This window comes from Eurosta solidaginis, chromosome 5, assembly GCF_040869045.1.
Source record: "Eurosta solidaginis isolate ZX-2024a chromosome 5, ASM4086904v1, whole genome shotgun sequence".
In the NCBI taxonomy this organism is placed as follows: domain Eukaryota; kingdom Metazoa; phylum Arthropoda; class Insecta; order Diptera; family Tephritidae; genus Eurosta; species Eurosta solidaginis.
In genome coordinates, this window is record NC_090323.1 from 22,473,954 (window position 1) to 22,498,525 (window position 24,572).

General features: G+C 34.8%; 2 protein-coding genes and 1 long non-coding RNA gene across 3 annotated transcripts in view; 1 reads left to right on the top strand and 2 right to left on the bottom strand.

Moving 5' to 3' along the window:
- Positions 1-588: 588 nt before the first annotated feature.
- Positions 589-2,551, bottom strand: LOC137234036 (CDAN1-interacting nuclease 1). The gene is made up of 4 exons (XM_067757702.1): positions 1,956-2,551; positions 1,580-1,856; positions 1,289-1,500; positions 589-1,227 (listed from the first exon to the last, which is right to left on the bottom strand). Exons 1-4 carry the CDS (start codon positions 2,237-2,239, stop codon positions 1,002-1,004), a joined length of 999 nt encoding a protein of 332 aa, XP_067613803.1. The 5' UTR covers positions 2,240-2,551; the 3' UTR covers positions 589-1,001.
- A 2,098-nt stretch (positions 2,552-4,649) lies between these two features.
- LOC137252482 (uncharacterized) overlaps positions 4,650-24,572 on the top strand; it is a 613,814-nt gene continuing 593,891 nt past the window's right edge. The window contains exon 1 of the long non-coding RNA XR_010953569.1: positions 4,650-4,901. This is a non-coding gene — a long non-coding RNA (uncharacterized lncRNA). The remainder of the gene's footprint in view (positions 4,902-24,572) is intronic.
- The window catches only part of meru, a 29,006-nt gene continuing 22,093 nt past the window's right edge, over positions 17,660-24,572 (bottom strand). Inside the window, exons 4-5 of the mRNA XM_067787633.1 lie at positions 24,383-24,510; positions 17,660-19,560 (exon numbers count right to left, since the gene is read on the bottom strand). Coding sequence (XP_067643734.1) covers positions 18,598-19,560; positions 24,383-24,510 — 1,091 coding nt within the window. The 3' untranslated portion in view covers positions 17,660-18,597. The remainder of the gene's footprint in view (positions 19,561-24,382; positions 24,511-24,572) is intronic.

The following is a 24,572-nucleotide window of genomic DNA, read 5'->3' on the forward strand; positions in this document are numbered from 1 at the left end:
TTTGAGATTATCAAGGATTGTCGATGGTCTTTCAAAACAGCTAGATAGATAGTTGTGAGGTGATGCACTGCTAACTAACCAATACGTCTTTGTGCTCTCATTCTCTTCACAGAACCTCATCCAAGCCAAGCTTCCTGAATAAATTCAGATAGTGATTGACTTCAAAGAGTTTATATGCTTATTTTCCAGTTGTAATGCAAAGGTTGTTTTTTCTCGCGACGGCATCACATTCAAGAAGGATGTGTTCCGCTGCGCTGTACCGACAGAAAATATTAGACCACAGTTCGTGCATGTGGTTATTTGGTCTACAGTGACCTGTGAGAATGCCTGTCAAAATTTGAATGCTGCTTTTTGGTAGGCTAATCACGGCGTTACATCGCTTTCTGATATATCCTCCTAGCAGTGCCTTTGGCTGCCGGTGTGCTGGAATTCCACACCAGTGTCGTTTTCTGAGGCGTGCCTTCTCAAGCTTGAATTCTTTAATCATATTGTGAGACCGGCTAGCCGTCCGCTTCCTCGTTTCCATCCAGACCTCTATTTGCATAGAAACAACCACTTGCTGTAACTTTTCTTACGCAGTTCCCTATTTACCTCTTTAATTGCAGGGATACACTTTTGTTTTACTTTTTCCGATAACGATAGATGTTCATCCTTGCCGGTAGCCTTAATTTTATTTTAAAACTCTGGTACTTTAACTAATCTAAAATATAGTTAAGGAGAATGTGTTACGTAGAAAAATATAGTAAGCTAATAAACATAAAAGAATGAAATAAATGCAGTATTGTATAGAAATACTTTGTCACCAGATCTCTTATATACATAGGTAAGACGTACATACATACATACACACATTTAATCCTATAATAAATACGAACCACTAAAATAATTAACTAATTTGATTAAATTTAAAGAGTATTTAAAATCAACACAATTGTTGTAATGATGATGACAGTGTACTCCCGGAAATATTGGGGGCAGATGCCAAATATGAATTCCGACAGTTAGACCTGACTACCATCATTGATTTCCATTTTATTTAGTTTTACTTCTAAAGCGCTGGCAGATGTAGGTCCTATGTACACGTTATCATCATCGGCTAGATTGAGAAAAATCATATCTTCGGTAGATGGAAATTCAGCCAACACAGTAATGCCTACATTATTATCAGCTATATGAGGAGTCTCTTCATGATAACCAAACCAATAAATTACAATACCCGCACCAAATCTGTTTGGATAAATAACGATCAAAACAAAATGCTACATTTTGGATATGCAATTAAATGTACCGATTACAATAGCTATTTAACTGCTGTTGTATGTACCACTTATGTGTTTTAATATCGCCAAAACAAGCCTTGCTCTCAATCCAATTAACCACTTCACTTTTGTACAGGAAAGGCACAATCATTTTTATATCCGGAGTCTTATCGTAGCCCAAGCGGCGTAAATCGCTCTCCTCATGGTAATGCATGTTGGCAGCTTGAGCCATTTGTTTAAGCTACAAATAGTACAAGTGATTTGTATCATATAATGTGTTTTTGTACTTTACTGTATAAATGTATATACAAAAAACTCACCTTAAACTCATATTCTTCGCCTAAGATGCGTCGACGCAAATCAACAAGTGGCCCATCTTGTGAATCGCTACACATACATTGCGCTACATTCGCTGCTAACTTTGCGTCATCAATGAGATATGGATATTTTAGCAGTCTGCTTAGCTCTGATTTATGTTGAAATTTGTACTTTTGCTGTAGTATTAACCGACATAGTGTCATGGGACTAATGGCTTCCAGGCAGGCGATTTTCAAAAGTAGTGTCGGTAAAGGATGCGTGGCCACTTGATCTTCAAAGCTACAAATATATGTAAGTATTTAAAAAATAAAGTTAAAGGATTTATGTATATATATAACTAGTTTTCCGCTCGAGATTCATTGTACAAGTAACACTTACGCTTGCAGGTACTTTTTAGCTTTCGCTTCGTAATTAAAATGTTGCGATCTAAGACGTGTGTTTAATTCAGTCTGTTGTATACTTTTTAAAGTTTGTTTATCAATGTCCGTAAAAATACGTTGCACCATTTCCATTTCACAGTCAGTTGCAAGGCCATGATAATTTTGTATGTATTTACAAATGCTTATATACTCAGTAGCATTTAGTATACGCTTTTTGTTCATTTTTATCTTGTTTTCGCAAGTTTTTGTGATGGTTTTCTCGGCTGAAGTGCAGGCCGCCATGTTTTCACAAAGTGTTATGTAAGCCTTTTGTTTAGCATTAATGCGATTTATGCATCCAGTGCATCGTTTTGGTTTTGTGGTATTTTATTCAATTAATCAGCTGTTCAAACTATTAAGTTTGTAAACAAATTTCTTCTTCTTCCACCACGGCCCACAATAGATGTACAACAACCACCTTTGTTTAACATTTTTGTTTTAACTTAAACAGGGTGAACACCCCGTGGTTTAATCTGTAGTTGTGAATATTTTGTGGAGCAAATCACAAACGCGTGAGCTCCCGAAAAGTCGAATGTCTTTGTATCTTTAATGCTCAAAATTTACTAGATATTTGTAAATATTGTTGTTAGCAGCAGTAAGGCTGAGTAACACAGCACTGTGTTGTGTTATTGTGTTAACACTCAGTAATGTGCGGCACGCACACGCACACTTATCGATTAATTTATAACACAGTGGCACACTCGATGGCACAAAGCTGACTGTGCAATGCCGCTCAAACTGGTAAATGCTCAGAATACAGTAATACGCTATATAGCAGGGCTATTCAAAACTGAAAGTGCACCTGTATTAGTGAGAGCGCAATCGTCGCGATGATCGTGCGGATGAATTGATTTTTCATTTAGTCGCTTACTAGCAAGCAACGAGCTAACAATAAACATGTGCATCGCGCATAATTTTTCATACATATTTTACACCGATCAGCCAATACCCATAACCGATGTTGCTACCATTGTACAGGTTTACAAGTATGATATGTATGAGAGGGAGACAATTTCTTTCCCTTTCTAACACACGGCAGTTTGACACTTCGGTCAGTGTCAAACTAGCGTGGAACCCAGTGGAACCTGCGTGGAACATGAGTTTTGACACTGAACGAAGTGTCAAAATTACCGGGGTTGCTTCGTCGAAAGCGACACAGGGAAGCAAAAAAGGGATCGGAATATCAGATATGGGTTGCTGTGATGGTAAATTTCTTTTAACGAATTTAGTAGGAAATTTTAAGTGCACCCATGTGGGTCCTTCAGAAAATTATAAAAAAGTCTTCAATTGGGGTATCTGAGGACGCGTAGTTATTTCAGTATTAAGAATACAAACACGGGAGTTAAGTTTTTCTACCCGTTCAAAAGTTCTCCGCGAAAAACAGTTTGAAACCGTCGTCGACTGCAATAACCCGTCCAAAAAAGCGGAAAGAAAAATGAATAGACGCGTTTTGTCCTGTTGTCAATAGTCCGAAGAGAAAAAGTATTCGAATTATTGGAAGCGAGGCAAAAACGCGTCTATTAATACCTCCCCCGACGGTTTTGGTCGTGTTTTAGCAATCGTCCCCGTAAAAAAGTATTACAATTTGTTAATTAAAATTGTCCAAAATATATGGTTATTAAAGAGAGATGTAATTAAGTGCTCGTTTGAAAGTAAATAAGTATATTTCTTTGTAATATAAGAAAAAAAAAATTTTAAGCAGTTTTCGATAGCAGCTGCTAAACTCTGTTTGGTCCTAAGAAGTACAACAGTGCCAAATAGCATCCACAAAAAAAACGAACAAGAACAAGCATTTTATCAGGTGAGCGTGGCTGTGTATGTGCGTGCTGCTACATATCCTACTTGTAGACCTGTACAATGGTTGCTACGCCAAGTGGCAAGCGACGACTAACTCAATTAACGACGACAGAGCGAATCATATGCGTGTGAATTGAGAGGGTACAATTGTGCTATAAAATGAATAGCCCTGCTCTATAGCACAGAGAATGACACTCAGATCGTAAGTGCACATACATATATAGTCCATTGTGCTTGTGTGTTGATTGTATTGCCTTCCAATGACACTCCACTCAAAACATATTTAAACACATGATACAAATATTACAAGATAAAACCGGTGAGAGGATAATGACATTTAAAAAGATTTTAAAATTCTCACTGCGCTCTCATAATTTTTATTTTATTTTGATTTTTTCATAAAAAAATGGTGTCCACAGTGGCACTTACTATCCTCTTGATCAGATGATATGACTTTGAAAAATTGGAGTATGAAAGAAGATAAATGTTGCCATGATTTACTCTTCTAAATGGCGTCAAACGTGGCGTTAGAGGTAAGTAACACATTACTGTGCTCTGATATTGTGCCTACACTCATATCGACTTTCGATAATCAGTTATAACACAATTGTGTCAACACAATGTGTTAACACTGCAAAGTGTGCCTGTGCTACTGTGTTAACACTCAAAACATATTGTCATTACCCACCACTAAGCGGCAGTTCGTCACTAGAGGCGGGGCGGGAGGTCTTTCCATATTGTTGTGCTGTATTTGACGCGGTACCATATCGCTGACCAGCGTTCATGTCGAATTTTAGCGAATGCCTTTATTATCGGTAATCGGTGATCACTAGTTTTAGTTCATGAAATTCAAATTTCTAACGCGTGCAAATTTAGTGGAGAAGTTTAGTAAAATATAATTGTGTAATGCCTTTATAATAGTTGTAAAGAATAAGATTCAGTGTGCTTTTTTAATTAGAAAATCGATGAAATATAAAACGCGAGGCTTAATGAGTGTAAGTTGGCCGATGTACATCTTACAGGTGATTTAACTGGTTTTTGATTTTGCGATTTATTCAAAGCAATCAATATTTAGAAATTGGCGCGAAAAATGCAACATTAATTAAAGGTGAGAATTCGCTTGAAATGAATGTGATTACGTGTAGAAGCCGACATTTAGCGGGTTCGAAACTAACACGTAATCAATTTTGTAATTATTTACAATGTATATATGAACATATGTATGCTTGTGTAATTAATGTCGATTCTATTCCGCTTCAGGACTGTAATAACGCACCTTTAGATCAATAGCGAACTAACTAAAAAATCTGATATAATCAAATTCGTTACATGCCGAACTGTATACTCGATTTGCTTACAGCTCCAGTAATCAACCAGAAAATACTATGTAAAATATATAAAATGCTTTCGCGCATATGGGGAAAACCGTCAGTTTTTGCATTTACTGAAGATTGAGATGTTTGCGGTTGATCGCTATTGCTCGTTAAGATTTTTAAAGAAAGCTTCAAGCTGAATATCGTCTACCGGCAGTTCCTTTGCTAGTTTCGGTTGGTTTAGGTGTATGTTGTTCACAAAACCTCGCCCATTGTACTTATTCCTTTGTTGTCGTTGTTGTTGTACTTATTCCTACCTAACGGTGTTTGAATATTGAAACTTCACTACGACTGAAAATAACCTAACTGTATATAACTTCAACCGATAATTGAGAAGGAAGAACGCTAATATTTTACAAGACGTTGCACCACCTATTTTAAAGATTATCAAAAGGATATCAAAAGATGCATTTTTTACCTTCGATTGTAAAATCTGAATGCAAAAAATTAAAAATTTTATTTCTGTCAGTGCAAATTTTCGTGCGGTTTGTATTTTGTTAGGTTTTCTGCTCTTCAATAAAGAATTAACAAGTTTCTATAATGACCTAGACAATTAAAATACTGATTTCTTCTAAGCAAATGTACTCTATCATTCGTTTATTTTATTTATTTACTATTTATTAAATATATTATTTATTGTAACCTTTTCTTAGCCATAGTCATTAGCTTTAAGTTTCAAGTTTAAATTGTTCCTATTTTATGCCTTTTACCGACTAGCACTATAAAATAATTTTTGCCAAATTGTTGTGCTGGGATGAATTGCCTAATAAATACAAATACAAATACAAATACACACACACTAATTCAGAAAGAGGGTTTGCGTGGATATAATTTTGATCACAAAACGTTGTTGAATACACCCAGGGTTGTTTTTTTTAAATCGCGGCCGACAACAGACGGGTAGCATTTCCGGTTTTTTGCAAATATCTGTTCACAAATCAAATTTTTAATTTCCACTTTTGGTTCACAAAATCGGAGGACGAAACATGTCCTTTTTCATAATTTTTAAAACGTTACCAAAAAAAAAAAACTTAGGGATGTTATTTGGTAATAACGTACGCTTTGTTAATCGACGCAACCACTCACTGTCAACAAATTAAATGGGGTTGCACTGAAATGACAGCCATTGGTCGGGAAAATCCCGAGTCGCTGCGGTACATAGAACCGGCTGCCTTGGGAAGCGCTACTTCTACACCAACAAATAATTATGGATAAGTAAGAGTTTAACCTATAACAGTATCCATATCGAAGTTGATCTACCTGCGTAGTTTGCTTTCCTCAACTACAAATTAAGGGTATATGTCTTTAAAAACAGAATTCACCGGGTAATTTTTGGCATTGTAGTCCTGCGCCATTTGGTGCTGCTCTTTTTCTTCATACGGTTGAATTCTCAAGTACCAGATTTCTTAGGAATGCTTACGGAGATGACCTATTCCCCAGGGCAGCCGGTTCTATGTACCAGAACAAATGGGGATTTTTCCCCACCAAGGGCTGTCATTTCAGTGTAACCAACTGCTACAACAACACCTTGAGTTTCTGGACGTGGATGTCCAATATGGTCGACATTTGCATGCCCATGTAGTAAATAAGGTCGCCGAGGATTTCATCAATGACAATGTTAGATTTCGTGAGGGGCGAAAACTGTAAAGATTAGGGAGATAGTCGCTGATTCTATAGCATAGCTCATCGATGAATTGGCCGGGGCCTGTTGCCAATATCGCGTAGTCATCGGCGTGGTTGGGATATGACACCACCGTATGACACTATTTGCTTAATAATTCTGAGTTTCGAAGTTAGGTTTCAGAACTGTAGCGACGCCTGCCATCCACACAGACAATTTGCGGTCCATATTTTTAGATTGCTGCGATTGACTGTATCACAAGCTTTTGATACGTCTAGCCCTACGAGTACTGTGTGTTGAGTCGGTTTAAAAAAAAACTATTCCAAAAGTTCAAAATATGGTTCACGGCATGGAATCTTGGGCTAAACAAATTTGCGCTACGGAGAGCCCCAAAGCCTTCGGGGAGCAACCTTATCGCTACAACAACAGCAAGGCTTTCGGGAGTGTTATCGATGTGATGGTCCGTTGCCGGATACAGATCCGGTACGCTCCGGCAACACAGCACCATTAAGGTGCTAGCCCGACCATCTCGGGAACGATTTTTATGGCCACATTAAACCTTCCCTCCCCACCCCGAAGTTCCATGAGGAGCTTGGGGTCACCAGAGCCTCATCTGTTAGTGAAACAGGATTCGCCGCGGATAGGTAAGGTTGACAATTGTGTTTGGAGAAGCTGTATATTGCGCTGGTAACCTGAAGGGTTGCGGTACACAGCCCCTTCAATCTGGTATTTTAGGCGCCTCTTACGACAGGCATACCTACCGCGGGTATATTCTGACCCCCTAACCCGCTGGGGCGACATATTTCGTTGTTGAATAATTCTGTAGCAACTTCAAAGAAATCAAAACTGAATTGTCGGATATGTTTAAAAGGAGTTTGTAACATTGTATAGCAAAAAAAAAAAAAATATTTAAAAGAACTACTGGCAAAATTTAGGATAAAAACTTGTCATTTTTTTTTGTCACGGGTGGGACAAAGCTAATACTGTTTGATTTATATTATAAAATTTAAGCTGATTTAAATTATAAAAAATTGTGATCGAAATCCCCAAAAAAAGTTTTTCAATAAAAAGGCAAAAAAGAAAAACCAGAGGCCGAATCGTAACATACGACCTGTGATCGAATGCCGTTTTTTAAAACACAATAACTCCGAAATGGTGTATCGGATTAATGAAATATGTGAACTAGGGACAATGCGTTACTCACTAGATCCATAATAAATATAGTATGTTTTTAAAAAGTTGCATAGCCTAATATGTTACGCTTGAGCGAAAATAGCTTTCGATCCGTGATCGTATGTTACGATTCCATAGCAGAATTTGAAAATAAGAGAAACAGAGCACAAAGCAAGTCGCCGAGCACCATGATTCAATTACTAGAGGTTTGTTCTCTAATCACAGCAGAGCTGTGACACTCCCAAGATATAAAATCACGACGGGTTGCTTTTACGTAGTAAGAAAAACGGGGAAAATGCAATCCCCTCCACGAAAATTGCAGCAGAAAAGTATCTTAAGTAGTATATTAGTAGTGGTAGTAATTTTGTAAATGCCTACAGGTTTTGGGGAAATTAATCATTTTTTACCAAATAGTTCGTGAAATGATGAAGAGTTAAACGCTATTTCATTATTTGAAAGCTTGTTTGAAGAAAGGTGTGCTTGAGAATTTTATTCAAATAGGCACGCATTAATTATCTACTACTAATATTTTTCGAAAAATCGCGAAGAAACAACAACGTTAACGGATATCAATTCGATTTGGGACCAAAATGGCTCCATTTGTCAAAAAATTTGTCAGCCGCGCAAACATCTTGTTATTGAATCATGACCGAGCACAAAAAACTCGGTGCCCGTTCGCTTTCCTCGTCCCTTTTTCAAGTATGTATCGAGTTTCAGAAACAAAAATATTAATACGTAAACAGCGACCAGAGCAACGTTTGTATCCACTTTGTCTCCGGTTTTATAAGAAAAATTACATATTTCCAAGGTCCACTTACTCATGGAACCTCCCATATAAGGTGTTATGAGATTGTAACGAATTTTAGCAATTTTTTATTATTCTGCACCTGATTTTATAGTTAGAATCTCTGAACTGTCGAATGAATAACTCAAATATTCACTATGGCAAAATGTTGTTTATTTCCACTACTTTGTAGTAGTACTTCACGATTACAATGTTACGTATTTAAATCAAACTGATTGACCATCGCTTGGACTGCTCTGCTTTTATACTCTCAGTTCGATAAGTTCACCTATTTCTCCCGGGGTTCTAGACTTTTCGCGAACAGCCGTCTCGAATAGTTGCTTATTTATTTCTCGTTTATGTACCTCTTATTGGCTTTGGCTCCATACATGAACACCTGTAGTTTATGTAAGGTCATATGCGCACTTTATTGCCATCTACATGTGTGTAAAATATTCTTTGTGGCATTCTATATATGTGTGTATATATCAGGCATGCTTAACCAACGAACCGATATCATTTCGTTACGATAATTAACGTAATGACTTTGTTTCGTTTATTAACGTTAAGAACGTCAAATTAACGAAATGACTTTGTTTCGTTTATTAACGTTAATTATCGTAACGAAATGATATCGGTTCGTTGGTTAAGCATGCCTGGTATATATGGACTACTGTTGTTGTGTAGCATTCATTTACTAGCAGCGCATTGACGCATTGAAATTGCTAATTTTCGCCACAATATGTTGTCTTACAAAGATATAATAGCTCCGTTGTTGGAGCAAGCTACTAGAAGCCGCGGTGTTTCAAATTCAGGCCACCGCCCACTAGATTTTTTTTCTCTAGTTTCAAATTGAACCCCAGTTCTGCGTGGTAATTTTCAGGAAAATCGGTATAATCAATATTTTAAACCAAATTTAGATTGGTAATATTTGTAGTACAAAAAAGCTGCAGATTTAAGTTTAAAATTTTAACTGTTTATAGAAATATTTTAGATTTGAGCGCTATGCAACACCCCTTAATAGCCCCCAACCGCGAATTAAATGTATATGGGCAAATCCCAAAAACTTTTACTTTTTTGGATACTCGGGTTTTATACACGGGCAAAAAACTTAAGGGCAGAAAAAAGTACTCGGACATTAATTTAAGTTTGACCTTTTGACTATCCGATCTGATGATTTTAAAAATTCAGAAAGTTGATAGTAAGTTTTTGCAGAACTTCGAAACGTAAAAAACGTCGAATTTTACACTTTTTCAAGCGATACCCTTGATTTTTTATTTTTTTTATTTTTTCGATAAAATTTTGAGGTATCGCTGAAACGCTATGGAATTTAAACTTAATGCTGTTTTTTAGACGGAGATTCTAAAAGTATGAGCAAAATTAATGTGCCCCTCCAATACTCAAAACTATCATCAATCAAAGTAGCGATACCTTTTTTGTTTGTCATTTTCAATATTGACAGTTTTTTGCTTATAGCTTGTTGAGGCAACTGAGTATTGAAATTTGGATTATGCCCGATAATAGCCTATCAGGGACTAAAAACGCCTAGGTCTTCAAATTCGATGTGCCCTTTCACTTTTGAAGGCAGCGGCAGAAAAGTGGAAGCGATTGGTTGCGTAAATTTTTTTCACGAGCATGTTTTTTTGTGGGCACAGCTACAATTTTACTTTTATCACTTCATACCCGTTTGTTAATTTTTTCTCTACACCACCATCTTGGAATATTCACGCAAGGAAAGTTATTGATGTTTGTACATGGGGAAAATATACGAAATTTTCGACAAAAATTGGAATTGTCAAAAAGTGTAGACATTTTTTTTTCTTTTAAACCAGGTTTTATTAAAAGTTAATGAAGAGAAAAACAAATTTGGTACAAAAATTAAAAAAAAAAAATCCTTCAAGATAAAGAAAATAGTAGAACAATGTATGAAGTATGGCCCAATTATGGACCTATATACTTTTGCTTTATAATAACTACTCAAGTATTTTTTTTAGCTATTTTACCTGTTATATAATCAACATGGCCATCAAATTTTAGTTTGCAATCTATTTGAATGCCGAGATATTTAATCATCTGCACCTTTTCAATTTTAGTATTATTTATTTTAATGAGCAATATTCTTCCTAGTTATAACCATGTATTTAGTTTTTTCAATATTGATTTTTAGTCTGTTATCACACATCCAAATATAGAGAGCATCTAAATCACTTTGCAGTTTTTCGCTTATTTCATGTTCATTCCTACCATTTATGGAAATTAGTGCACCATCCGCAAATAGTTTTATGGTACTGAATTTCAATATAGACTTAATATCATTAATATAAATGTTAAATAAAATTGGAGCTAGCACAGAGCCTTGGGGTAAACCAATCTTAACGTCAACTTCGTCCGATAATGCTGAACCAATTATTGCTCTTTGCTTACGATTTGTTAAGAAATTATCAAACCAATCTAATTCAATATCTTTAATACCAATGCTTGATAATTTTCCTAATAATATTTTCTGATCAATAGTTTCAAAGGCTGTTTTGAGATCAATGAAAACTGCAATGATCGACTTTTTGTTATTAAGTTCTTCTTTCCATTCAGCTATAACCATGTTTAAAGCTGTTTCGCAAGTATGATTCTGTCGAAATCCTGACTGTTGTGGTATAAGTATCTTATTATTTTCTAGATATTGAACTAATTGATTTTTAACCACCAGATCTAAAATTTCCTCATCACTGGCCAAAGTATTTATTGGTCTCAGCTCCTCTGCTTTAATAGTATTTGCAACTTTTTCTATTGGGACTATAGTCGAGGTTTTCCAAATGGTTGGAAATATGCCACTGCTTAAACTTTCATTTATAATTTGAGCATAGAAAAAACCTAAATATGGTATTACATCTTTCACAACACCATCTGCTAACAATTTTTTTCCACCTCTTTTGGCTTTAAACTTACTGACAATTTTTACGACGTCATCCGCGCTAACTTGGTCAAATTTAAAAACACAATTAGTTAGACTAGGTATATTGGCATCTCTATCAAATACTTCTATATTGCTATAAATCTCTTGAACGCTATCCACAAAATATTTATTTAAATTGTTGGCAATTTGCAATTCATTATCATATATTAATTCATTTATTACTATTTTCTTTATTGATGAAGTTTCCTTTCCCATACTTATTTCCTGTTTCAAATGTTTCCACATCTTTTTACTATCATGGCTATTGCTATTTATTTTATGTTTCATATGTTTAATTTTTTTAATTTTCACAAGCTCTTTGTATTTTTTTTTATGTTTCTGTACTCATCCCATTTTCCTGAAGTTTGCGCCAGTTTATACAGTTCAAATTTATATTTATTCATATTGGCTAACTCATTGTCATAACATTTATTCATTAATTTTAATTGAACAACTTTTTCATAAGTTAGATTTTGCATAACACTCAAAATATTGGTATTAATGATTAAAACTTTATTATCCAAACTTACTCTGTCAAAATTGCTAAAATCACATATGCGCAATCGGTTTGTAAGTGATTCAATATTATAGTACTCCCATGACGTAATTTTTATAGGGCTCCTCATTCTAAATTTAGGGCTTATTTTTATCTTAAATTGTATTGTTTCATGATCGGAAATTTGGTGATCATCTAACTTTTCACACACTATGTCTTTAGTATTCGAAAAAAGTAAATCAATTTTTGTTTTGGATACATCAGTTATACGAGTATCAAAATCAATTGTTTGATACATACAGTATGATTTAAAAAGTTGAACTAATTGTATGCTATATGTTGACATATTATTTAAATTAATATTAAAATCGCCTACAAGAATGTTATTTATAGACAGCTCACTAGTACTACCTAAGACGGTACGCAAGTACTTTATGAAATCCCCATCGCTTGTGCTAGGTGAGTGATAAACCACACCGATTTGCTATTTTGGGTTAAAATGCTTCAATTTAATAAAAATACACCACATATTTTTGGCTATTGCTTTATTATACTTAATGCTATATTCGATGGAATCATGCACATACACCAGAACACCACCAGTATGCCTACTAAGTGAATCATATCTGACTAGGTTATAAGTTTGTATGCTCAACTCCTGATTCGTTATTAAATTTGTGGTACATGTTTCAGCACACAGTATTACAGCTGGATTTTTAATTTCAATCAGTGTTTCTAATTCTGCTTTGTTCCCTAAAATACTATTTATATTGAGATACAGACAAATTAGATTGCTCCTATTTGATTGCTACTTTCTAGTTTTGGTTTTAACCTGAATGTATCTTTTATATGCTGGACATTCTTTACTGAATGCAGCATGGTGTACATCCGTCTCTAACAGTTTTTTCTGTACAAGTTCGCAACAATTTACACAATTATAAGCAATTGATGTACAATCTTTGAAGTCGTGATTACCTCCACATTTACTACAACCTTTTTTGTTAATACATTCAACAGCTTTATGATTGAAACCCAAACATTTAAAACACCTAAATACTCTTTCATATTCAATAGATATACAAGAGTCCCACTCTACATTGATTCTCTTTTGTTTCATGATATTTTCATATGTTTCTCTATCTGTTTCAACAATAGCATTAAAACAATCTTCTCTTCGACTAAAATTTTCAAAAATCTTTACAACTTTAAATTGTTTACCCTCACATATACTATTTTGCTTCGTAATACATTCTACTAAGCGCTCACTACTAAGTCTCTCAGTTAACCCAACAACTTTAAATAGTTTTTTCATCTCCCTTTTATCTTTAGTTTTTTCCATCTCAAGTTCATTTCCAATTTGTTCAGCTATCTTTTTCTGCAATAGTTCGCATGATTCCTTGTTCTGGCTTACATTACTTTTTTCATGTAATAGCCTTAAGATGTGGGAATATCGATATGACAACTACAGTAAGTTAAATGTCTTTAAAATACCTTTTGTTTGATATCCATATTGCCGATATCTCTAAAACCGGGTTTCGGGTATCAACAATATTTTACCTAAATATACCCCACATAGATATGTACATTAGGGTGGAGTGAATTTATTTTTTTTCGAAATCGCTTTTGGCTGACCTCCAGAAAGTTGCCTTTCTATACCAGAAATAAAGTTGAAAATTTTTATTTCACTCATCGTTTTTTATTTTTTTTTTGTCATTGATTTACATTCGCTTGTTACTATTATGCTCATTGATTTCAAAGTCTAGTAATTTTCATGGCTTAGTATGTGCCAGTAAAACTTTTACTTATACACTTGATTAGAAACATACTATTATCAACAAAAACTGTAAGACACCATTTAAAATTTGTCGTTTTTAGTTATAATATGTAATTTTACTAAAGTTATGTATATTAAAAAAGAAATAAAATAAATATATAAATAATGAACTTTGTAAAATCGCGATTATTTTGCTCAACTTATTGGGGCTGGGGGCACCTCAAAACGCCATCCTACGAAAATAATATTTGGTGGTTTTGGTTAACTCTTATAAAGACAACTTTTCATTGCTAGGCCATTAAAAAAAAAAAAAACAAAAAAAAAAATCCAAAGGGTATCACTCCACCCTAATGTACATCCTGATACAATTTCAACACAATCGGTTAAGAAGTGTTTAAATAAATAAAAAATTTAAGGTTTTCCGGGTTTATATTTTTATCAATATCTCCAAAACCGGATCTTGGGTATTAAAACTTTTTTACCTAAACTTACTTCGTTCACATATCTATATTTTTTTAAAGTTTCAAAAGAATAGGTAGAAAGGTGTTAAAAAAAATATTTGGCGGTTATTCGGTTTTATATTTTTACCGATATCTTCAAAACCGGGTCTCGTGTATCAAAAAAATTTTACATAACTAAAAGCTGCATATATCTCCATATTTTGTTAAAATTTCGATATAATCGGTACAAAACTGTTGAAATGAATGTATATTGCGACCTCAATTTATATATATTTTGCTCGATCTTTTGACTATATCTTTTTGAGGCATTATGTAAGACGAGTAACGGCGATGCACTATACCTCCAATTTACCCCTCAATGTTGCTAACAAAGAGATATTTGTATGGTAACACAAAAAAAAAATTTTTTTTCTCCAAAAAACCAAAGTTTGGCGGATTTCCCCATATGTGTTAAGTATCTTCGACATTCGTCTTCCCGAGTTGGTTTATATGGCTTTTATGCGTAGATGTCTTATAGTTCATTTATTGTGAATTTTTCTATAATATATATTATCTTTATATATTTAGTAACAAAATCTGTAATACTATTTGGTAAAACCATACAAAATACTTAATGCTACTAGAATTATTGTCATAACTTAAGTAAATTTTACAAAATATTTGGGCAATTCACAATAGTGTCGTATTCTTGCAAAATTTTAAGATTTGAATTGTCTCCATTGTTTCCAATATAAAATTTGATCAAAGCATACCACACATGGCGAATAGGAGACCTTGTGAATGGCCTAATTGCCTTATATTTTAATAGTTAGGCATATTATTAACTATACACTCGAAGGTAGTTAAGAATATTTCAACTACCCCATAGAAATAAAGGAAACATACCGTAGGCTTATCTTCAATACCCTCTATTAGCAAAAACCCAGTTTTTCAGGAGAGCAAAAAAAAAAAAAGCGGATTGACAGCTATATTGAAAATTCCTTATAGTATGAAGTACCCTATTGGGTTATCAGAAACCCTTGGGGTATTAAGAACAGTTTTTTATTCCAAGCTCACTTTAATTAAGTTTATAAGACAGATAGAGCTTTTTGCTATTCGAATAAAAATTATTTTTATAAAAAATATTGCTGATAGAGGTTTTTGCAGAGCAAAAAAAAAATTTATCGTTTTTTGAATGTAGGGTTTATGTTGAGCAATAGTTTAAACATGAAGCCTTGTAGCAAACGCTTATGTTAGTTTAGTTGTCTTACGGCGGTACGCGAAGTACTTTAAATAGGAACAAGTAAGGAAGGTTAAGTTCGAACCCAACATTACATACTCAGCTGAGAGCTTAGCTGCGTTGGTTTCGTAGGGTTTCGTAGATGGTTTATAAGTAGGTTTTAACTCCATATCACATACGTTTGGGAAATATCGACCAAATTTTAGACGAAAGGTGAAGTTTTTTGGAACGATTTTTCTTCATCCTTTGTCAAATAAGGGAAAATCTCCATGTAGGAAAATGAACCTAGGGTAACCATGGAATGTGTTTGTATGACATGGGTATCAAATGAAAGGTATTAAAGAGTATTTTAAAAGGGAGTGGGCCTTAGTTCTATAGGGGGACGCCTTTTCAATATATCGCCATAAAGATGAACCAGAGGTGACTCTAAATGTGTTTGTACGATATGAGTATCAAACTAAAGGGGGTTTTAAAAGAGAGTGGCCCTTGGTTGTAAATGTGAAGGCGTTTTCGATATATCGACCAAAATGTAGACCAGGGTGACCCATAACATCATCTGTCGGGTACCGCTAATATATTTATATATGAAATACTACGAACAGTATTCCTGCCATGATGCCAAGGGCTTTTGATTTCGCCCTGCATAACTTTTTCATTTTCTTCTACTTAATATTTTTAGGTGTCACACCCATTTTACAAAGTTTTTCCTAAAGTTATATTTTGCGTCAAAAAACCAATCCAATCGCCATGTTTCATCAATTTTTTCGTATTTGGAATAGAATTATGGCATTATTTTCATTTTTCGAAATGTTCGATATCGAAAAAGTGGCCGTGGTCAAAGCCGAATTTCGCCCATTCTTAATACCAAGATAAAGTGAGTTCAGATAAGTACGTGAACTAAGTTTAGTAAAGATATATTGATTTTTGGTCGTTATCGTGTTAACGGCCGAGCGGAAGGACAGACGGTCGACTGTGTATAAAAACTGGGCGTGGCTTCAATCGATTTCGCCCACAGAAAACAGTTATCGTCATAGAAGCTTTGCCCTTACCAAATTTCACAAGGATTGGTAAAGTTTTGTTCGACTTATGGCATTAAAAGTATTGTAGACAAATTAAATGAAAAAGGGCGGAGCCACACCCGTTTTGAAATTTTATTTTATTTTTGTGTTTTGTTGTACCATTACATTACTGGAGTTGAATGTGGACATAATTTAATTATATGCTGTAAAGATATAACTTTGAAATAACCTTCTTTTAAAAGTGGTTATAGTCCGATTTCGTTCATTTTAAATAGCGATCTGAGATGAGTGGCCAGGAACTTACATACCAAATTTCATTAAGATACCTCAAAATTTCCTCAAGAAATCGTGTTTACGGACGGACGGACGGACAGGGCCAAATGAACTTATTTTTTCGCCCAGATCATTTTGATATATAGAAAACTATATCTATCTCGATTAGTTTATGCCGTTACCTGTACTCCGCATGCGAACAAAATTAATATACTCTGTGAGCTCTGCTCAGCTGAGTATACACATTTTTATAGTGCAATCTAAGTTAGTGTATGGATATCTGTCATTTGGAATCCCATGCATTACTACACACCATAGGCAAGAATTGAAAGGGCTCAACGCAAATTCATTCGATTTGCTCTTCAAGCTCTCTGTTTTGATAATCCCTTGCCTCCCTATACTTCGACGTGCATGCACATCAACATTTTGTACTCGAAAACGGAGACTCTGTTCAAAATTTAATGTTTATTTTCGACATTATCGCTGGTGTAACTGCCCAACTCTACACTCAGAAAAAACTTGAATGAAATGGCACTTAAGAAATTTTTTCCTCTTCGCATGGCCAAAATTTCTACAAAATGAGGAGAAATTCCTCAATTTGAAGAATTTTTCCTCATTTTGAAGAAATTTGGCCATGCGAATGAGGAAAAAGTTTCTTAAGTGCCATTTCATTCCTATTTTTCTTTAATCAGGAGAAATTTTTTTCTGAGTGTACTTCGACAAATATGTTTTAATATTCGTAATAGAACTCTCCGTTCTTATAAAATATATTACACAGAAGTTCGGAGCTCTAATTATCTTAACGTTGCCCCTTTTTCTTTGCATTTGAAAAAATATTTCATTGCTGATAGTGAAATTTTTGAAATGAGAATTAATAACTTTTCAGCTAAGTTTTGAGCCTGGAGTTGATGTCATATATGAAAGGTCAATCAGAGATCAATTTGCCATCTAAAAACCATTTTCGTTAAAATTGCTGATGGAGAGTATTGAATATAAGCCGACGATATGCTACATTCTATAAAAACTAAATATAATTTGAACAGAATTTGTATATTCAGCAGGATTAAAAATATGTTTCTGTTAAAATTTAGGCACAAATGGTGTTACCAAAAAATGTGTAGTAAATAATATTTCCATTAAAAACAAGCTCTTAAAAATTGCTTGCTGCTTCAATAAAATGTGACACAAATATTTGCTAAAAGTTGTGTACTAGTGAAGTGACGCGTGAAATTTAAGTTGAGATGAGGAAATGCCGTATAAATTTAAAATTTGATTGGGTACTTAAGAACCTTATAGGCTCGACACACAGCTTTTGATGAACAGATTGCATGTGTTTGCATGGGCGTCGGCAAATAGCGCATCACCAGCACCATCTGACATGCAAAAGTAGTCAACTTTCAACTTTTGTTGCAAGCAAAGCAAAAGAAGAAGAATTTTACCTTTGTTTTTTGCTATGAGTGCTTTCAGACTTTACAAGTGAAATTATTTTTCCCACTCGTTGATACTTTTCCAACGTTTTCACAATTAAAAACTGCATTTAAACAAATTAATAGGAGATACAACTTCGCAAAATTTTGTATATGCATGGGCAAGGTGAAATTAGTTGCACTGCTATGTAAGTCTGAATTGCTCCAGAAAATCCATTGTGACGACGCCATTAGTTATACCAACATGCTTGCATTATTATCACAAAATTCATAAATATTATCAACAAATTGCATTTCCATATTAGTCGTACCGCCAGATTTTCGCTGTTGTTGTTCCACATTCTTCACTGCTGCCTGATCTAACTCACATTCCAGAGGCACTCCACAATCATTTGCATTATCCTCTCCATTCATCGTTATACGTTTCAAATTATTTACAATCGATATATCCTGTTGTATTTCATTTTTTAATTCGAGTAATTCATTTTCGGTACGTATAATTTCTTCAGCATATTGCTCTACGCTTCGTTGTATTTGTCCAATCGAGATTTCCAATCTTTGATCAGCATTTGCGTATAAGTCATTATGTTGCTTATAAAGTTGGCATTTATGATTTAAACGTCTTGTTAATTCGTTTTCACGTTTATAGAGTGTATCGATTTCGCTGGTCTTTTGTGCCAACTTATGACGTATTGAGTTACGTAAGGGCGCATCTTTGCGTCGGCGTATGCAATTGCTCGCTTCAGTCGATTTATTGACTGGTGGACTTTTAAAACTAGCTGTAATTTTCTTTTTTGACATTCTTCTATTACGTTTTTTTTGTCGCATGGAGTTACGTGTCTCGGAGAGGCTGTAGAGCTTACATTTGAGCATTTCGGCTTTTGTGTTGCATTCATTTGTGTGGTTGGTAGCGGGCGCATGTGAGGATTCACGAAATTTGGAAGGATCTAATAAATTGTCATATTTGTTATCGGGTAATACTATAAAGACAATTTCATCGGGAGACGACGACTCTTCTTTGATGGGTAGCAGATGTGTTTGCTTCTTGTTTGTATTAGATGGCGGAGTTTTGTTGCCACGTTTCGGAAATTTAAACAGTTTTGCAAGATATCTACGTATGGACTGTAACCAGTTGTTACGTTGTTTGGGTGGTATGGGTTCTGCGACGTCTTTGTAATGCTTCATGCTTAGCCGTATCTGAAATGTGAATTAATTTTTTTTAGTCTTCGGCATTGTATGGAAAGTGATACAGTTTTGAACTATGTTTGTTCAAAAAGTACATAACATAGGAAGTTTTATAGTAAGCCCTGAAAAGTTATTCCGCATGTTCACATTTCCCTACAAGCAAAATTGATTCATATGGATTACAATAGTACTGCATTTGCATGTAACATTTTTATTGGAATCTGTCCATTAGAATGCACTTATTAAGTGTCTTGAATTGCACGGTATACACGGCACTGCATTTGTTATAAACATAGGCAATTGCCGGGGTTTTCAACAATATCTCTAAACGAGCAATCCAGGAGCATCTTAAGTACAATGAAATACATCCAGCCCTAACCAGATGGATCGGTTGCATGCTCAATTGCAGGAAGATTACTTGGAAGTGAGGGCTGTATGAGCACACAAAATAGGTGGGCAGGGGCACGGATATGGTCCTGTTTACTAGAAGTTATAAGGTACCGAATTGGTCTAGGCCTATCTAGAAGCCCCTGTAGGAGAAACACAGTACCAAATATCTAGGAATCTTTCAAGGCAATAAGTTGTCGTGGAAGCTCAACGTGGCGGATAGAGTGAAGTAGGCCTCGACGACACTTCATGCATGTAAAAGAATGCTGGTGTGTACGTGGTCTATCGCCGTCTCTCTGTCATTGGGTTGTAAAGCGTCTCCTATACTATGGAGTACTAGTTTGGTGCACGTCCACTCCAAAGAGAGCTTACCTAAAAAATTAGATTAAAAATTAGAAAATTAGTAGGCTATCAAGGCTTTGCATAACGGGAGTCCTAAAAATAAGCCCGATGGCTGCACTGTATGTCATTCTGCACATTTCACATGTCGACCAGGTGGCGAGGAACATGGCAACTTGAGCGCAGACCATACGGTAATATTACTATAGTGTCATCAAATATTGGACGGACATACTACCTAGTAACCTTTCTACGCCTCGATAGTTCTTTTAGAGCCACGATAGAGGTGGAAATTTGGCGCAAATGCGCTCAAAGGGCTGACGAGGCGATACACGTGTATACTAATGGTTCCAAAGAAATGAAAGGAATAGGGTCTGCGGTATAATGCACAGATCCGAAAATAAACAAATACTACAAGCATTTAGTCGTGACTAAAGCAGTAGAAATATTGGAGGAAAATAGCTTAAATTGCAGCCGCGTAAAATTTTACATTGGCAGCAAAGCAGCAATTAAGGCAATAATATCTCATAGCCCAACGACTTAAACTATGTTAGAGTGTAAGCAAACCCTAAAAAGATTCGGGTTAGGCAGAAATGCACATCTATATTGGGTTCCTGGGTATATGGGAATATATGGAAATGAGAAAGTGGATGAGCGGGGCGCATCGCTCGAATCGTGTACCGTAGACGTTCCAATCTTATTGGGCGAGGTTACAAGAAAGCGAGAGCTGCACATTGTCGACCAAGCAGTAAAAACGTTGAACTAAGCGCCGGGCTGCAAAGCGTTGAAGATCATGTGTAGGTATAAGAACCTTAGGTTAACTAAGTTACTCTTTTATCATTGAAAAGAGGGGACTGTAGGCTCATGATGGGGTTTTCTGATTGGACACTGCCTTCTGGCGTCACATGCTTTTAAATCGAGTTTTGCCGATGATAGCAGATGTAGGAAGTGAAGTGTGAGTTGGAGGAGTGTCTAGTTAAAGGAATTGCATTTAAAACGATTACAGAAAAGTTGCTTGTGGTACTTTGCGCCGCAAACATTTGTTGCAGATTATTAAGCTTTCTATATATTAAGTTATGCTATACGATTTTCGAAAAATTAGCGGGGTAAAAAGTTTTACTGTTCTGAGAGCAAAGAAGAAGCCTTATTATCATATACATTATTTCTAATTGCTGTTTTTATGTACGGGTCCCTTTATCGCTCTTATTTGGAATCCAAATCTATAAATAAAGTTTTGGTTGTAAAGATGGAGATTCGGGCTATTAGCGAGCTTTGGGCAATTTTGGCCGTAGTGCTTTTATTTAGCTATATTTTATTAAAATAATTTGTTAAAAATAAACGATTGTGAACACACAATTAAATCTATTTGTATTATGGCACTATTGTGAATATTTGCACTGCATTACCACCAGTTGCTACCATACGCCAGATAACAGCGCAAGCTGTAAGTTTTAATTGATTGATAAAACAGCTGATTTCTGTTGATATTTGGTAAGAGACTTTTATATTGGTTGCGCAAGATGCGCACGGATCTGGCTCGTGTCTTATAATACCAGAGGCCACTTTGAACCGATATGTTTCTAGAATTTGTTGGAAAAAAAGCAAATGCAATAAATCAATTTGATTCAAGTTCCATATGTATTTCAAAACACTTTTTGAATTCGTTTCTGATTGCGTGATTTTTCTTGCTACTACTGTTATGCCCTTTTCTTAGCATTGCGTGCGGCACCATTTATTATTTCATTACCTGTTTTTCTTTTGTAGAATAATATCATTATATGACTACGATATATAGACAGGTTCTTTGCTAACACATTGCTACCGTTACTAATAATATATATAACATTACATTTAAAGCACAGTTTGATTGACTATACTTAATAAAAAAGTATGTGCATTAGGGTGGGTCGATTTATTAACCGATATCGCGCCATCGATTTTTCGATAGGATTTGGGCTCAGGAAAAAAAGTTCCACTACATATACTCAAAAAATAATTTTCGAACCTGCGAAATTTCATTTTTTTGCCTTTTTTCGACTTTGATTTTTAAGGTTTTTTTTCATGACCTACTAAAAAAATTTTCATTTGATTGCAAAATTTTCATGAATATTTTTTTTTTCAAAAAGCTGTTATCGACAACGTTCGTAGCGGACATTATTGGGTCAGAGAGGGTATACATATGAAAATTGTTTTAGTAGGTGATGAAAAAACCCTAAAAATCAAAGTCGAAAAAAAAGTAAAAAAAAAAAATGAAATTTCACAGGCTCGAAAATAATTTTTTTGGGTATGCGTAGTGGAACTTGTTTTCCTGAGCCGAAATTCTGTCGAAAAATCGATGGCGCGATATCGGTTCACTTTAGTCCATACAAATCGACCCACCCTAATGCGCTTAGCTTTTGCAAAATTTTTATGTACATATTTCCTTTATATAAGAAACAAGTAAGGAATTCTAATTTCGGGTGCAACCGAACATTACATACCTAGCTGTACACTTTAAATGCTGTTGTTGTTTGTTTTGTGTGCTTAATAGTGTTACAAGGCCGCGCAATAATGCATATGGGGTATTCCATCCCATTTCGACCAATTTTGAACCCGACCCCTTTAGAATTGGCTGAAAGTTTTTCTTCTTTTTCTAGCTTACGAAAGACGTTTTTCAGAATTTTTTCAAATTTTTTCATCCAACTCAAAAAAAGTTATGAATTTTTAAAAAAACACCGTTTTTGTTTTCAAAATGCTATAACTTTTTCAAAAATTGACCGTTAGGGATCTTTTTTTTTTTAAATTTGTTTTTAAATGTACTTTTCGGAAAAATACAAAAAAAAATTTTAAAGTTTTTTTTTGTAATTTTTCAGTTTTTCGAGATTTTTCGAATTTCGCCATTTTTTTTTTTTTTCATAAAAAACCAGTCAATTCTGCAATCATCCCCACTAATCCCGGAGTGGGCCCATATTTTTTTTTTTTTTATTTAATTGAAAAAAAAACTTAAAATTTTTTTGTATTTTTTCCGAAAAGTACATTTAAAAACAAATTAAAAAAACAAAGATCCTAAACGGTAAATTTTTCAAAAAGTTATAGCATTTTGAAAACAAAAACGGTGTTTTTTTAAATATTCATAACTTTTTTTGAGTTGGATGAAAAAATTTGAAAAAATTCTGAAAAACGTCTTTCGTAAGATAGAAAAAGAAGAAAAACTTTCAGCCAATTCTAAAGGGGTCGGGTTCAAAATTGGTCGAAATGGGATGGAATACCCCATATACATATGGTTCTATTCTGAACTAATTTTCGTTTAAAAGAAGCAATAAGGATACAGAGGCTAACACCAATGACCTTGAGCGGGTAGTAATGCAGTTTTCCTTCAGATATGGGGATTTCCTTACTGTTTATTCTAAAATAAAGATATGTTCCTGCTATAAGGAAAATATGTGCACCCAATTTTGTTACGATTTGTTAATTTTTTTTCGAGTTATGGCTCCCGAAACATAGAAAATAGCTTAGTCGTAAAAGGGGCGGTGCCACGATAGGTTAAACGATTTTTGATTTATGATTAATAATATTTGTGAAATTGATTTTATCACAAGTGGGCGGTGGCACGCCCATTTTAAAAACTGTTTTCAAATTTTTATCAAGAGTCTCAATATCAGTCCACACGTCAAATTTCAACATTCTAGGTGTATTATTTACTAAATAATCAGGTTTTTTGTGTTTTCCAAAATGTTATACATATATATAAAAAATGGGCGTGGTTATCATCCGATTTTGCTCATTTTCAATACCAGTCTATACTGGGTCCAGATGAGCTCGTATACCAAATTTGGTGAAGATATCTCAATATTAACTCAAGTTATCGTGTTAACGGACAGACGGACGGACGGACGGACATGGCTTAATCAATTTTTTTCGATACTGATGATTTTGATATATGGAAGTCTATATCTATTTCGATCCTTTTATACCTGTACAACCAACCGTTATCCAATCAAAGTTATAATACCCTGTGTACAAGTACAGTTGGGTATAAAAAAGTATGCGCATAGCTTTTGCAAATTTTTTATGTACATATTTCCTTTATATAAGAAAAAATAAAAGGACAAATGTTAGTGAATATTACCTCATTGTGCACACGACTCCAGGCCTTCCAAACGGGCAAAATCGCCATATTGCCATCATAGCTGCGTTCGATACCGCGCCAACTTTCCGTTATAACGTAATCGTTGCAGTCACGCGATGCTGCGCCATCTATTTGTCGCATTGTTTTTATTGTTGTTGTAAGGCATACACACATATGCACGCACATATAT